This window comes from Myxocyprinus asiaticus, chromosome 12 (genome assembly GCF_019703515.2).
Source record: "Myxocyprinus asiaticus isolate MX2 ecotype Aquarium Trade chromosome 12, UBuf_Myxa_2, whole genome shotgun sequence".
Classification (NCBI taxonomy): Eukaryota; Metazoa; Chordata; class Actinopteri; order Cypriniformes; family Catostomidae; genus Myxocyprinus; species Myxocyprinus asiaticus.
In genome coordinates, this window is record NC_059355.1 from 122,130 (window position 1) to 138,555 (window position 16,426).

At 38.8% G+C, this 16,426-nt stretch overlaps 1 protein-coding gene across 1 annotated transcript in view; it reads left to right on the forward strand.

Moving 5' to 3' along the window:
* Positions 1–16,369, forward strand: part of gga1 (golgi-associated, gamma adaptin ear containing, ARF binding protein 1) — a 32,795-nt gene extending 16,426 nt beyond the window's left edge. The window contains exons 7-17 of the mRNA XM_051712577.1: positions 5,039–5,119; positions 5,518–5,652; positions 8,114–8,195; positions 8,298–8,408; positions 8,610–8,747; positions 13,604–13,671; positions 13,789–13,958; positions 14,044–14,255; positions 14,452–14,621; positions 14,699–14,809; positions 14,996–16,369. Of these exons, the coding sequence (XP_051568537.1) occupies positions 5,039–5,119; positions 5,518–5,652; positions 8,114–8,195; positions 8,298–8,408; positions 8,610–8,747; positions 13,604–13,671; positions 13,789–13,958; positions 14,044–14,255; positions 14,452–14,621; positions 14,699–14,809; positions 14,996–15,106 (1,389 nt within the window). The 3' untranslated portion in view covers positions 15,107–16,369. The remainder of the gene's footprint in view (positions 1–5,038; positions 5,120–5,517; positions 5,653–8,113; positions 8,196–8,297; positions 8,409–8,609; positions 8,748–13,603; positions 13,672–13,788; positions 13,959–14,043; positions 14,256–14,451; positions 14,622–14,698; positions 14,810–14,995) is intronic.
* The last annotated feature ends 57 nt before the right edge of the window (positions 16,370–16,426 follow it).

A 16,426-nucleotide genomic window follows, 5' to 3' on the forward strand; every position in this document is an offset into this window, starting at 1 on the left:
CACTAAGTAAGCATCTACAATTCAAATGTCTCAAACAGATTAAAGATAAATTAGGAAGAGCCATTATTGCTTTAGCAGAAAGTCAGGGGCAAAGTCTTATTTTGGCTAATATATACACACCTAACGTTGATGTACAGAGCTTTTTTTATAGATCTTGAAGGGATGTTGCAAGCTGCTGGCACCCCTCATGATATAATATTGGGAGGAGACTTTAATCTTTTGATGGATTCAGTTCTTGATCATAGTGAAGCAAACGTGTGTAAGCCCCCTAGAGCAACACTGACGCTTCACAGGATGTGTAAAAATCTTGGTCTTACAGATGTTTGGAGACTTTTGAACCCATCTGGTAGGGACTATACATGTTGTTCATCAGTCCATAAGATTTATTCTAGAATAGATTTTTTTTTTTTTTTTTATATCTAAGTCCCTCATTTCATCTGTTCAGTTGGAAACATTTTAGTCTCAGATCACACCCTGTTGAGTTTAGAGGTGTTGCCACATTTGGAGAAAAAGAAATCATATAGTTGGCACTTTAATGTATCCCTTTTGCAAAATCCTGAATTCCATCAAATGTTAAAGGCTGAAATCAATGTTTATATGGAGACTAACTGGTCATCAGTATCCTCTGTGGGCGTGGCTTGGGAGGCACTTAAGGTGGTTCTTAGAGGTCGGATCATACAGTATGCCTCATTCACCAAAATATCCAAAGCACGAGAACTTGTGGAGTTGGAAGGAAATATTAAAAATGCCGAAGCAGAGCTGAAGTACCGTTTGTCATCCGATGGCCTCAGAGAATTGACCCGATTGAAATACAGATATAATACTATTTTGTTGCGGAAGGTGGAGTTTTAGCTATTCAGGGCAAGACAGTCATACTTTGAGTCAGGGGACAAGGCAGAAAAACTTTTGGCTAGATATATAAAGCAGAGAGAGTCTTTTTATTCCATTCCCTCAGTGAAATCTGCTGTTGGTGAAATTGATATTAATAATGCCTTTAAAGAATTTTTTGAATTTGATCTTTATAGTTCCATGTCTTCATCTACTGATGAAGATATTAGAAACTTTGTGGAACCATTAGAACTACCTAAACTGACGACTGAACAAAATAATTCTCTTGATTCTGAAATAACCTTGGAGGTGCTTGGCGAGGAAATTAAGGCCTTACCTACAGGGAAGGCTCCGGGGCCATACGGCTTTGCCGCTGATTTTTTTTTAGATCTTATTCTACAGAACTGGCTCCACTTTTGTTAGAAGTTTATACGTAATCATTAAAGAATGGAAAGCTTCCCCCAACCATGACACAAGCCCAGATCAGTCTGATTCTTAAAAAGGATAAAGAGCCAAGTGAGAGTAAAAGTTACCATCCAATATCCCTGATCAAGGTAGACGTTAAAATATTGTCAAAACATTTTGGCTAACTGATTAAGTAAAGTTATGACATCTCTTATACATATAGATCAGGTGGGGTTTATTCGGGGCCGCAGCTCTTCTGATAACGTCAGGCGTCTCATCAATATCATGTGGTCAGTAGTAAATGATCAATCTCCGGTCGCTGCCATCTCACTTGATGCCGAAAAGGCGTTTGATATGGTAGAATGGGATTATCTTTTTAAGATTTTGGAAATATACTGGTTCGGGAAAATTCCTTTTCTAAGTGTTCAGGATACAGAGTTAATTGGTCTAAATTTGAAGCTTTGGCTCTGACAGCGTACTGCCCAGTAACGGCTTTTCAACCGGGCACCTTCCAGTGGCCCAAACAGGGCATTAAGTATTTGGGTATTTTATTCCCAGCAAATTTGTGTGATTTAGTTAAGAGTTCATTTATAATAACCCTTTCTTAAAAAGGTTTTTGAGCAATGTGGGCAGGTGGGCTTCATTAAATTTATCTATGATTGGGAAGTTTAATGTTATTAATATGAATTGTATTCCAAAGTTTAACTACCTGTTACAATCTCTCCCTGTAGATGTCCCCCTCTCTTATTTCAAGCAATTTGATAGCATAGCGAAGTCCTTCATTTGGAATGGTAAATGTCCCATATTACATTTCAATAAGTTGCATAGGCCGATTGCAAAGGTGGGCTAGGCCTACCCAAGATTTAGTTTTATTATTATGCATTCGGTCTCAGACATTTGGCTCATTGGTCGCTTCCACCTGAGAGAGCCCTTCCCTGGTTTTGTATTGAACAGGAAGTTCTTGCCCCTATTTCACCATTGCAAAGCCTTTCTATCAAACTAACTGGAGAAGTTACACCCCGTTATCTCGTATTTGCACTCGGTATGGACTAAAGTGTCCAGAGTGTTTAATTCGGACATTTATTTAAATGTTGCCTCGAGCATATGGCTGAACCCAAAATTATGTATTAATAAGTCCCCTTTCTGCTGGTCAGAGTGGATTGGGAGGGGGGTTAATACGCTCGGTGACCTATATGAGAGTGGAGTGTTGAGATCTTTTGAAAATATGGTTCAACATTTTGGGATTCCCAGATCTCAGTTCTTTAGGTATTTGCAGCTGCGCCACCTGCTCTGTTCTATTTTTGGGAGTAGCATACACCCCCTAAAGCAGCAGATACTCTCATGAGGCATCAGTGTATTACTCCCTGCTAATTAAGTGTCTGGGGGATGGAGCTTTAACTTCTATCAAGAGATTATGGGAGAAAGATTTAAATTTGGTATTGGAGGAGGGAGTGTGGGCTAGAATTTAAGTCTGCATCTAGAGATGCAAGGGTGCGCCTCATGCAATTCAAGATTTTACATCGATTCTGTTGGACCCCCTCTAGATTGTATAGGCTTGGCCATAAAGACACACCCACCTGCAGGCGATGCCAATCAGAAGATGGAGACTCAACCCATGTTTTTTTTGGTGGTGTGATAAGATCCAAGAATTTTGGTTGAAGGTTCAGAGTTTTATGTGTGATGTGTTGGGCACTCAAATTTCATTTTGCCCCAGACTCTGTATTTTAGGTGATGGGGCGGTCATCAATATATATCAATATGGGGATAAACATATAAAAAAGTGGGTCCTAACCAGTGTTATGATTGGCAGACAAATTGTTTTAAGGGGATGGAAGTCGGCTGGAGCACCCTCATTTCAAGAATGGTGCTCGGAGATGGGGAAGGTGGCGGCTTTCGAGGAAGCGACATGTAGAAGGCTAGGGAATTGGGATTCGTTTTATGGGAAATGGGGCAGCTATATAGCACTTTTGGAGGGCTCTCGGGGAGGGGCAGTGGAGAGAGAAGTTTAGTTTTAAATGTATGTGATTTGTTATATTTTTTTTTTTTTTTTTTGTGTGTGTCAATAATCATGTGTGACCACAGGGATGTTGTTGAGGGTCAGGGTGGGGTTGGGGATTGGGAGGGGTAATAGTGGGGGGTAAATGTTGATTCTGTGTATATTTGTTTTGCTTATCTTTGTTATCTATATGAATCAATAAAAAAAATGTTAATCAGAAAAAAGTAGTCCATATGACTCATGCATTTTATTTAAAGCCACTTGAAGACATGCGATAGCTCTGTGAATCGCAAAAGACTGTGTTTATTAAGTAAATATGCACATGCAGCGCCAGCATGTTAGTGAATGGCGCTGCTTTGTTGACACACAAGCACGTGCACCCTGGTGATGCATTCGCGGCTATTTTCATATGTGAGCGCTGTCACGACAAACAAAATCTTATATTTAGATGCTCAATAGTTCGGTTCACTTATAATATGCATTATGGCACTGGAGGTGCATTTTAGCATCATTTCTCATTTGAATAAGAAGCAAATTAAACTACTGTGAACTTGCCTACAAACAGACACAGACAGGAGAGTCCTGGAGAGTTCAGAATGTCAAAATAAAAGAGGAAAACAGCTGAAAGCACACCCCTTCACCATCTCTGCACCAGGTTTGTGTACATGACAGGCTGAAAGGGCAGGGTTAAAACTGACTAGACTCTTTTGACTATTGTCTTAACTGCACATAGGTCACATAGGTCAGCAAAAAAGAGTCAGAATATCAATGAGGAGCAAGTTATGACATTTCGATTAAAGATTACAAGGTCAAAACAATGTTAAAAGAAAACAAATATGCATGTATAAATTGTTCACAATAAGAGCCGTAACATGCAATGAGAAAATAGGGTCAGTTTTGATTTCACTTTTAACAACTCATGTTGGTGCACTTACTACAGAGGTCACGACTGATGTGTGTATCAACTACTCCACCATTTGTTCCCGACTGAGGTTCTGCATACACCAAAGCCAAACCTTAATCATTAGCGAAACCCTAGATCTCTGACTCTAGATCAGTGCTTGCGGTGCGATATCGCTTGTTGCATTCATGCTCAGAGAAAATGTCACTTTTATAATAAAATAAAATACAGTGAAAAAAAATCTTAAACTAAGGCAGTGTAATTAGTGGATTAAATATTAAGTTTCTTTTCTTTTTTTTCTATTTTAGCATTAAACACAATTTCATCTTTTTATTTTTACTGTACATTACATCTCCACTTTATATAGAGCACTGCTTCTGTTTTAGAAGCACCCTCAGCATTTTTGATCCGGAACTGGGCCTGCTTGCATTTAATCTAAGTGTACACAAGATGTTAAGAGCAGAATTTTGAGTTATTTTAGTGGAGTTACCTGTAATAACTGAGATTCAGAGGTGTGCTTGTCATCTGTGTCCCTGCATGCTGATATCAGGCACACTGAAGAAGTTTCATTAAGTTCTTGTGCATGCACATATATTCACTTTTAAATCTGCATGTAACTGGCAAAGTTAAACTAGTTTTAGCACATCAGTTGATTGACAGGTGAGTAGGTGGCACTTTGCTGCTGTGAAACTACAAGGCCAATGGTCACATGCATTTTTGACCACCTGTGGTTGAGGTGGAAAAATCTCAAAACCTTTTAGACCCCTTTACACCTGTCTTTAGATTTCAGACATGTTCGTAATCCGTCATACCGTTGCAGGAGTGCGCACACTACAGGACCATTGGTCTCTCACTATCATCCACTATTTATCCTCTCTCTTGCTTTCTCTCTTCCTCTCATTGTGTAGATGTTATCCCGTCTTCTGAATAGCTCTCATCCTGAGGACCTGCGAGCTGCAAACAAACTAATCAAGGAAATGGTTCAGGAGGTAAATATGCATCTCTCTGTCTGTGTGTGTGTGTGTGTGTGTGTTCCCCCCTAGCCCGATTACATCTTTTTGGTTTCTCAGGGTCTGTTTCCCAGTACAGGTGCAGTTCTGTCCATTTTTGGAACTTAAGATGCAAACCAAAAGATATCATTATTCATGACAAATAAATAAGACTTGTATCAGTGCACAAAAAAGCTTTCCATTATGTTACACTTTAGTTTAAAAAAGAAAGAATTATTGAATCAGAGGTTGGTAGAGCAGAATCTCTACCATTTGACACATTTATATAACATCATGCCCATCCCCATTACACCATACCCTTACTCACAAAAGCAAACCTGTTCTGTGTGAGCTTAGCGTATCTGCTTTTTGTAATGCCTATCGGTGTGTGCTTTCAGGATCAGAAGCGTATGGAGAAGGTGTCGAAGAGGGTGAATGCTATTCAGGAGGTGAAGGAGAGTGTTGGGCTTCTCACACAGCTACTGGGAGATTACAGCAAAGAGAGTGGCTCACACAATGAGGAGCTCATCAAGGTCTGTAACACACACACGTGTCAGAAAAATACCCTCTTACACTCCTGAAACAGCACTTTGCTCAGGTACTGGATCTATGGTTAGACCAATCTCCTGTGACACTCAATATACAGCAGCAAAGACATTGTTCACATAATGGAAGTCTAGTATTTATTTGGACTGTTATTTTAAAGCCTGAATTTAAAATGATTAATCAATAAAAAATATTGCATAAAAAATAACACAATAAATCATATCCTCTGACAGTTCTGTACGGAGGGATTTTCCTACTGTAGGGGAATACAGTTTATCCATGAGAGAGACCAGTATGAACAATGATGACCAGGAGTCAAAGTTGAGTTTCAGTCAGTTGAGAGAGATTAATGAAGACAAATTTCTCCACTTTTCCATTGGCAAAAGACAGAAAGAGAAAAAGAATTGAGGATCTAACCTCAAACTAACTTAGATTACAGAAACAACCGTAATTATAGGAAAATGCAAATTATTTGAAATCATCTCTTACAAGTACAGAGTTCTGATAGGGGAACTGTGCAGATATTTCTAGAAATCTTACAAACATGGAGTTTTGCGCCATGACAAATGCCACGATTCAGAGCTGTGTCATTGTTTATCTTTCATCACAGATCGTAAGCAAGTATTGTAAGGGTTGCAGGTTTGAAATAAATCCAATAGGTTGTTGTTCTTTTAGATACCCGTTGAGCTCAGCTCCTGTGGCTTAGTCACATGATTCCTAAGGTAACTACAATATATTGAGATTGCACATCTCAAAACCACAAATTCAGAGGTCACAGTAAAAGCAATCAAAGAATGTTTTTCCCGCTATGGTATTCCTGAGGAGATTTCTGTTAATGGACCCCTTTTAGTGTCTGAGACCTTCCTGCAGTTATACGTATACTTATGGGTCATTGACAAATAAGTTTGTACAAGGTGTTATAATGAGAAATCTTTTAAAAATCTAGTTTAAAATACTTGCATCATGTTCTCAAAAATGTAATTTTTGTGTCCAATTTGGTTTCATACATTTCTGAAAAACGTTTATAGCACTTTCTACAAAAATAAAATAAAAAATTAGCTTTACATTTGTCATGTGGTGTAACCATTAAGTAAAAAGTATTATAATACTTCCTTTGCACCTTGAATACATGAGAGTATAAACAACTTAATCATTAATTTCCAAAAAGTTTTCAAACACATTTTTCAAGATTAAATAAAAAAAAAAAATGTCTTTTTTTATAAATATTATGAATTTTTGAGTCAAAAATATCAAGAATTTTTCTCAGGGTTACACCACATGAACAAAATGTGGCTTTTCATAAAAATGTCAAAATAAATATCAGATGCTTTTTTAAACTTCACGCTCAGTCTTGGGGGTCTAAAGGTGTCCGCTCTGTTTTATGGTTTTTATGGTCCACATAAACAACAAAATAACTACCTACATGTTGGTTGTTTTTTTTTAAATATGATTAAAAATGCTTTTGTCCACTAAATCACAGTTGTTTCACTGCTTATTTTTTTTAAGAAATAACAATAAAAGATTATTCTGCACTAGTCATGCCAACATTTCTTTTTTCAGGAATTTCAGCTTTTAATGAGACTTTTTTTTACCTACAAGCCCTTATTTCGCATGAAGGAAAACATTTGAAATTCTATGTGCAAAATGTTTATCATCTCGAGAGTAATGGAGCAAGCGTCTCCTCCAGTGTGTCATTTACATTGTGTATGAGCCAAGAACATTTGCCATTGCACAAATAAAATTAAAGTGAAACTATAAAAATCCTCACTTGTATTTTCAAGTTTGGCACGAACCTCCATAGATGGTACGGCCATCACTTTAAAGCGGTTCATCTTAACGTGCTGCTCTTCTCTGTGTGGCTGGTCCGTTCATTTTAGATGCTCAAATAATACAAGAACGGAATATGAGACACAAAAACACATCATGGTAATCATGGTATATCTATATTCGCTTAAAATTCCCATATGTGGACAGTAAATTCTGACTGGAATATGAAGTATGTAATGCAGTTATGTATGGCAAGCCACGAGGTACTTATGTCATAAAGTGCAAAGCGGACTGTTACCTCTTCACTTTCACATCGCACAAATCAATCAAACCACTAAAGGACCCACAAATGAACCGTATTCTGACCACCTCCTGAGGTGCTGCTTTTGGGTCAATTGCTAAATAAATTGCTGTGGACTGTAGGCCAGTGATAGGCTTGTGTTCAATGATATGAAAATAAAACAATATATTGATTTTTGTAATGTTTTGTAATTATCTTAATTTGGGGGTGTTTCTCAGCAAATATTGATATGCGATGAATGCAGTTAATCAATCAATGCAATTATGTCCATGAATTATCTGACACATGTATTTAATTAAATTAAAACTTATAGTAATTTTATCAGCAGTATTTATGTATATGATAATTTTGTTAGTTGATTGATTGTTGTGTCGTTGCAGGATCTGTACCAGCGCTGTGAGAAGATGAGACCCACTCTGTTCAGACTGGCCAGTGATACTGAGGACAACGATGAAGCTCTCGGTGAGGCGTGCAGGGCAAAGGCAAACCTGTAATTATACAAATAGAGCCCATGAGCTGTTTTAGATGAACAGGATGAATCACTGACACGGTGTTTGTCTGCAGCGGAGATCTTGCAGGCCAATGACAGCCTAACGCAGGTGATCAACTTGTACAGGCAGCTGGTGAAGAGAGAGGAGGTGAACGGAGACACCGACAGCACAGCTAGACTCCCAGGTACACTGCTGATGCCTGCCATGTTCTCTCAGTGTTGTCTGGAGATGTTCTGCATGCACAAATCTTAATAGAGAACCATAAAGAATTCTCACTGTAGTGTGTCAGTGTACCATGAGCTGTAGTCTAAGTCTTGAAGTTCTTGTGTATTAGAGTGCACAGTAATGGTTATTAAGTGTGATTTGATCCTCTTGGTTTTGATAGGCAGCAGTACAGCGCTATTGGACCTGACAGGACTGGACACTTCCTCTACAGCTCAGTCTTTATCTGAATTTCCCTCTCAGACGCTGCCGTCACAGGAGCTGAGCATCAGCCTTCTGGATGATGAGCTCATGTCACTGGGTGAAAGCACTTATTTGAGATTACGTTTCATCTTCTATTATGGACTTAATCTGCTCTTTGTTTTGAACCAAGGGATGTCAATTAGGGATGTCAGATTTCAGGAATTTTCATTATTGATTGTCATGAAAATTAACAATCAATGAATCGATTAATCGTTAACCTTAAAACTGCAAATCTCCAAATGATGTGCTTGTATCGTGCTGTTTAAATGTTGTCATGTTGCACTTTAACACACTATCACGCCTGTGCAGTAAACATAATGTTAATTTATAGAGAAACACGCCAACGCTAATTACGTAGAGCCCGCTTCGTCTTTACAAGCAAGGAAGTGTGAAGATGCACTTCTGTGATGCAAACAGTGTTGCCAGATTAGTTTGTATGATTTTTAGCCCAATGATTGTTCAAAACACATCTGAATGTATCTGAAAATGTAAATCAAGCGCATTTTAACCATAATACCAAAGCACAACCTTTACAGCCTTAACGAAACAATAGGCAACGAAACTATAAAGTTCCCAGAAATGTTTAATTGTACCCCATTTTTTTTATTCACACAAACCGACACACACACACACACACACACACACGCACACACACACACACTGAAAAAAGGAACAAGGAAGTTTCCCTGGGATATCAAGACAAATAATATAACTGCTTTTGCCATTCAATATTTTATGAATATCATATAAAGAATATAATGTAATATGTCCTTCCTTTTTACGATGTTATGGTTAATTCCAAATTCCAACTTGAACATACCTGTGAGTCTTTGTACTAATACACAAAATAGTTGAAGTTCCTAGAGAGCTGTCAGGGAGGAACACAGCTGATGTTCATCCATTCCGTGTTCATGTCTGTGTCACATGTGGAAATGCTCTCTCCACATCAGGGGTTCTGTCACACTCCATCCAGTTCAATAATCAGCTCTCATGTCTGTTACTGAGCAACCAATGACATGCAAACAGCTGGTGTGAATGAAATATTAGATAGATGAAAACAGAAAAACTAAATTGAAGCGCTTTTCATTTCAAGGCTGCAGAAGAAATAACAGTTAAGATAACTGCATTATCAGATTTTGTGTAATTATTTTGAGTGTTTTGTCATCAAAGCGCATCATCTGGGTCTTCCAAAAGTGTTTCCACCATCACACATCGCTTTTCTGGGGTTTGTATCGCTAATAAATGTAGCACTATATGTATGATTCTGTAATACTCTTTTCCTATTTGTAGTTAAGATAGGATAATGCATTTAGTAAAATGTTATTCTGTAATAGATTTTGTCCTAAATGAGATCCTAAATGAAATTGCCATGGTAACCAAGCAGATAAGATAGGATTCTAAATTTAGGATCTTTCTGTAATACGCCCCAGGTCTCACTAGCCGTGACATTGTAAAAAGAAGCAAGCGCAGGTGTCCCACTGATTAATTTCACAAAGTAGTGCAATACTCGGTTCAGTGTTGGATAGTGCAAGCCTGATGTCATCCTCCACCTGGAGGCGATTTCGGTACTTTGTTTTCAAGGCTGTCAATTTTGAAATCCCAGCCTTGCACAGATAAATTGAGGTGAATGGAAGGAGTAATTTTACAGCGGCATCAGACTGAGGATATTCGCTCATCACAGTCAACCCAAACGAGGGCAGAGAGCAAGAGCTATAGAGGTGTCGCAATCTGGTGTCGCTCTTTGATTCGACTAACTGTTCCTCCATTTCGATTGAAAGGTCTGGGCAACTGAAGGGGTCTCTGACCCAAGAAAATTAACTGAAATCCTCATTGAAATAATGGCCGAATTGTTGTTTCAGTCCATCAACATGGTGAACGATTATGCGTATCAAAGAAGAGATATTTATACCGATCTCTTGCACACAGTCAAGTTGGGAAACATGTCTACATTTTTATTAATCAACCGATCACGCCAAAGATCCAGTTTGCCAACGAATGCTCTGACTTTGACTGAAAGAAGCAAGATGTTGGCATTGCTCCCTTGCATCGATGTGTTCAACAGATTTAACCTATCGAAAATGTCCACAAGGAATGACAGCTGCGCTAACCACAGGGGTCGTCCAGGTAATGCGCAAGGTCGGACTTCGCATCAACAAAAAGACGTCTTTATCTCTGAATGCAATTCATAGAGGTGATTGTAAAACTCGACCTCTAGAGAGCCAGCGCAGGCATCGTTGCTTCAACTCCTTTTGGCACGTGTGATAAACTTATCCATAGTCTACTTACCACCATAGGTTTGTTTGACTAGTAGTCACTGTCAATCTAACCCGTGGCTTTACTAACAGCTAGTTAAAAAGGCAGGCTAAGCTCCTCCTCTCCCTATCAAAAAGAAAAAGCAGAATGAGAGGGAACACATTTTTTTTTTTTTTCATTTATGCAATAGTTAACATCATGGAGACAGAAGGCAATTGTGAATGACTTTAATTCAGGAGATGAAGCATATTGATGTTACAGGTTCTAATTATGTTTACAGTTCACATTAGGCTCATGTATATTTGCTCGTTACTTCAGTAATGAAGCTAATTTGAAGTCAATCAAAAATTCAACCTTGAAAAAGATTTGCTTCTCTGTCTTGTCTGCACTCAATGCCATTATCTCAAAGGAGATGGATGACATGAGCTCCACGGACACCCTCTTCACTCCTATTGGGTGTCGCTCCTGAAAGTCGTTCCTCATTACATAGTTAAACTTCCCTCAACTTCCCACATCTAGTCGCCAGAGGTCGCTGTTGCTCGTGTCGCCGGAAGTCACCAGCTGGTATTGAAAATGAATTTGAGCTTTTCACGTTGTGGCTAGATGTCGCTGCATGTGTGTATGGGGATTAAGCAATAGGATCACCATGAGTGCTAAAATCTCGAAATATCCTGCAATGATCAGCAACAAAAAAACTTCTAGCCCAAAAAGTGCAGTTTCTCCATTGGGTTGCAAGAGCGTCAAATATGCATGAGAAAAACGCCACAGATAAGTCCTGGCAATTATCATGAATTTCTACAGTCATTTCCACATTTTCAACATGTTCTCTTACATTTTTCACCACTTTGATGTTGTTTGGATTACCTAAATTCTATCACTAAAATCCAGGAGCAACACCTGCAGATCGTGCTCGTTTAGAACATGTTAGTGGGCGTGGCAACTCGAAGCTGCTCTGAACAGGATTGAACACATTTTCTGTCAATCAGTGATTGGCTGTTTGATTGAATGACTGTGTGGAGACATTTTCTTTATTTTAGTTGTGTAAGGAATGGAATTGCTTAATTTTTGGGGGGGGGTTCCCCTTTTTCTCCCAATTTGGAATGCCCAATTCCCAATGCGCTCTAAGTCCTCATGGTCACATAGTGATTCGCCTCAGTCCGGGTGGTGGAGGACGAATCCCAGTTGCCTCCGCGTCTGAGACAGTCAACCCGCGCATCTTATCACGTGGCTTGTTGAGTGCGTTACCACGGAGACATAGTGCGTGTGGAGGCTTGACGCCATCCACCGCGGCAACCATGCTTAATTCACCATGCGCCCACCGAGAACAAACCACATTATAGCGACCATGAGGAGATTACCCCATGTGACTCTACCCTCCCTAGCAACCGGGCCAATTTTGGTTGCTTACGAGACCTGGCTGGAGTCACTCAGCACGCCCTGGGATTTGAACTAGCGAACTCCAGGGGTGGTAGCTAGCGTATTTTACCACTGAGCTACCCAGGCCCTGGTCATTTTATAATTTTTAAACCCGCCATAATCATTCCAAACCAGCCCAAATTTTGTCCCCCCACCCAAGCACATTTTTCCCACACAATTAAATCAAAACTAGCCCAATTGCACAGGAACCTGCCCAATCTGGCAACACTGGTTGCAGACAAGACATGCAGCACATAAGTGGCGGATGACTGTATAGACATTCTCTCATCTCATGATTACTGAACGCAATTGTGCTGAAATGTATTAATTGAAGATCAATAAGCTTAATCGATTAAATTATTAACAATTAATTGAGCATCGATTAATCATTAACATCCCTAGTTTTGACTGATTGACATGATACATTGATTGAAGTTCAGTAACATCTATACTCAACGTGTCAAAAAAGGGCCATGTCTGAACACAATTTTAGCAAGCCAGTCTGGAGAATTTGATGTTCAGACTGTACTTCCATTGACCATTTCGCTGTGGACATTTTTGTATTAATATTCTTTAAAAATGTGAAACCCAAATATTGTCGTTTATGAACCCATTATAATGAATATCGTGGATAGGGTGATTTATCTGCTGGATGTCTACTTGAATTGATTTCTGATTTATAGAATCAGTTTAATTTGGAAAATTGTCAGTTTTTGTCTATTTTGCTGAGATATAAAAGAAGTCACTCTGTTAAAGGATGAAAATGTAAATGTTGACGTCAATTCAGGTTTGTTGTAATTTTTAACACATTGCAGGCTAATGGAGAAAAACGAAATATTGTTCCTTCTGGGAACTACAGTGCAAACATTAAGTAAGGGCGCAAACTATTAACTTCAGTTACTTTAAGATGCAATGAAAAACGCATCCTGATTTCTCCCTTTAGGCTTGATGGTGCTGGCTTTAGAGGGCCATTCTTTACAAGATGGGATTTTGTAAACGGACTTTCTGTAGTAATCTAGTTCAACAGAACATCTGCATTTGCACTACGTTTTGTGAAAATCGTCATACATCCACTGAAAAAGGTGTATTAAAAGGTTGTTAGATTCTACTAATATATATCAGATTGTTCAAATTAAAATGCATTTTTTTAAAGAGCAAATTATAAAGCTATGAAGAAGTGAACATGACTTAACTGTTTGTAGGAAGTACAGTTGTACAATACTGATGTTTGTCGCTCTGTCTCAGGATTGACTGAAGTTGATTCTAACGTGGCACCTTCCCAGTCAGACACCACAACGTGGAACACCTTTCAGGTGGGCAAAATAATAATAAATTACATTATTTGTATTGTTATTTTGTAATAAGGATCATGTATATTTATGAATTAGGTAAATGGATCATGGATGCCTGCATAATTTGTTTTTTATTAGTCATCAGAGTCTGTAGACACACCTGTTCCAGCGGTCTCTTCAAAGCTGTTGCCAGTGGGATGTGCCACCAAGGCTCCCGTGACATCAACTAAAGCCCTAGATGAGTTAGACCTGTTGGGTAAAACCCTCCTGCAGCAGTCTCTACCCCCTGAGAGTCTTCAGGTCAAATGGTAAACATATAACTGTGGCAAAAAGCTGATATTTACACTTTAAAAATGTACAGCCCAGAAATATACATTAAAACTTTCTCAAAAGGGACAAACTTCAGTCTTATTCCAAACCCACGCTACGAGACCTTCAGATCAAGTCTGGAAACAACTCCGCATCGACCCCCAGCCCCATGTTGACTTTTGAGCCAGGAGCTCACCTGAATTCACAGCCTACCGCAGGCATCACTCCAGCCTCGACCCCCCAGGATGACATATCATTAGCTAATGTGACTGTGCCCCTGGAGTCTATTAAACCTAGTAAGTTTAGGGAAGGATGTTTTAAATTACAGTTGTGCTGATGAAATGTGTTCATGGGTTAAGCTTGTAATCTGTACATGCATTCTGAGTAGTGACGGTAGTGTTGCTGCTTGGTATGTGATCATGTGAATGTGTTTCCTAGTTGTCTTTGCTGTTCAGCGTTTGTTTTCATGCTTCTCTGTCTGTGGCCACACAGGTACCTTGTTGCCCGAGACAATCTTCGATAAACACAGCCTACGGGTTTTGTTCCATTTTGCAAGAGAGTCTCCACCAGCCCGGCCGGATGTTTTGGTGGTTATAATCTCCATGTTGTCCTCTGCCCCTGTGCCCATCACAAACATACGATTCCAGGCTGCCGTTCCTAAGGTAACTCCATTCATCCATGCATCTTTGGTGAATCTCTATTAAATCCTGAACTGAAGTTGTATTGTATGTGGGCACAGACTATGAGAGTGAAGCTCCAACCACCATCAGGATCAGATTTACCTGCCTTCAACCCTTTACTGCCCCCTGCTGCCATTACACAAGTCCTGCTGTTAGCCAACCCTTACAAGGTAAACCCATTCAGAGGATACTCTGCAATAGTATTTTAAATATATATATATATATTTGGCTATAATTTGTAAGCTCATTGAACATGTAAGATGTGAACTTTGGCAGTCTTCCTTTGTTGCTGATGAAATCTGATTGTATGGTGTTTCTCCATTGTGTTCATACTCATACGTGTACATTTCTTTAAGGAAAAGGTGCGGTTGCGATACAAACTGACATTTGATATAGGAGAAGAATCACATGACGAAAGTGGAAATGTAGAGCAGTTCCCTCCACCAGAGACCTGGGGAAACCTTTAGAGGAACAGACTAATTTCCTGCTCGTGGCCCCTCTGCTTCCTTATGGCAGTTCATATTGAGATTTTGTTAATGGATCTGGCTTTCATCTCTCTTTGTCCACTCCATCCTCAAGGACTCCTCTCTGTGTTTGTTATGAGATGAACTGTTTTAAATTCCAAGTTCTTCTATTTTTTTTTCCTCCCCCCATCTGTGCAATGTTTTCTGACATGTCAGGCCTTTTTCTGGGAACTTTAAATGTTTGTGTGTTTGCTTGTACTTGTTTGAAATTGAAAAAAGGGGAGTTTTTGTCACTGAGATTACTTGAGATGCTGGAGTCTCAGCAAGCTGTAATGAGGATGTAGGGCTGATTCATTTTCTACACTGAATGGTTCATTTTCATATATATATATATATATATATGATTAATAGGTTTATAGCTTGACATTTTTCTTGATTAGTTTAATTACATTTTCAGGCTGTATATGGTTTTATTGGTAACACACCAAACCAAAAAAAAAGTCCATTCCTCACCAAGATATCTATATTGCAACCATTCAGTCATCCATTATGATTTCTTTGTTCAATACTTTTCATGATGATTTATTCCAGAATTCCCATTGTGACAAAAACATCCACTCTGAAGTTGTTTAAATCTACCGCACATGCCTATTCGGATTTTTTTCATGCTAGTGTGAATAACGTGTGTTTGGTGCTTGTTTTTAGTTTAGCAGTAAAACAGAAGCATTTAACACAGTATTTCTTTATTATTAATTTTTTATTAGACTTTCTGCTGATTTTCTTTGGGGGTTCACAACTTAATCTCGACTCCAACATTAATATGGTGTGAAGTACAAAGTAATGATCACTTGTATTGTCTGACCTAGAAACAGTTCATCTTCCACTTGCTTTTCCTAAATTATTTTGCAGAGATCATTTGGATATTTAATGGTACCTCTGTGATGATTTAAGTATAATCAGGATCATCTACTAATTATCTTACAGTAAAACTGAAATGTGCTCCAAAATTTGCCTAAACATCTAGTGAGAAAATGTGGTGCCATAGATACTCGTATCGGTCTGAACAGCTACAGATCTACGATAGTTATCCAGTTGCATCCCAGATAAAATCCTTTCAATTATTTCCCACCTGACAAAGTGTAAATAATATTGGTATTGTGTACATTTGCCAAAAACGAATACAAAGCGATATGGAGAAGTGAAAGTAGTGCAAATATGTATTTAAGGGAAATAAAGTTATTCTTATTCTCTGGGGTTTAAAATGTATATATTGTCATTATATTACTTTTACAAAGTCTTTGACCATTTCCAGCTATCACTGCT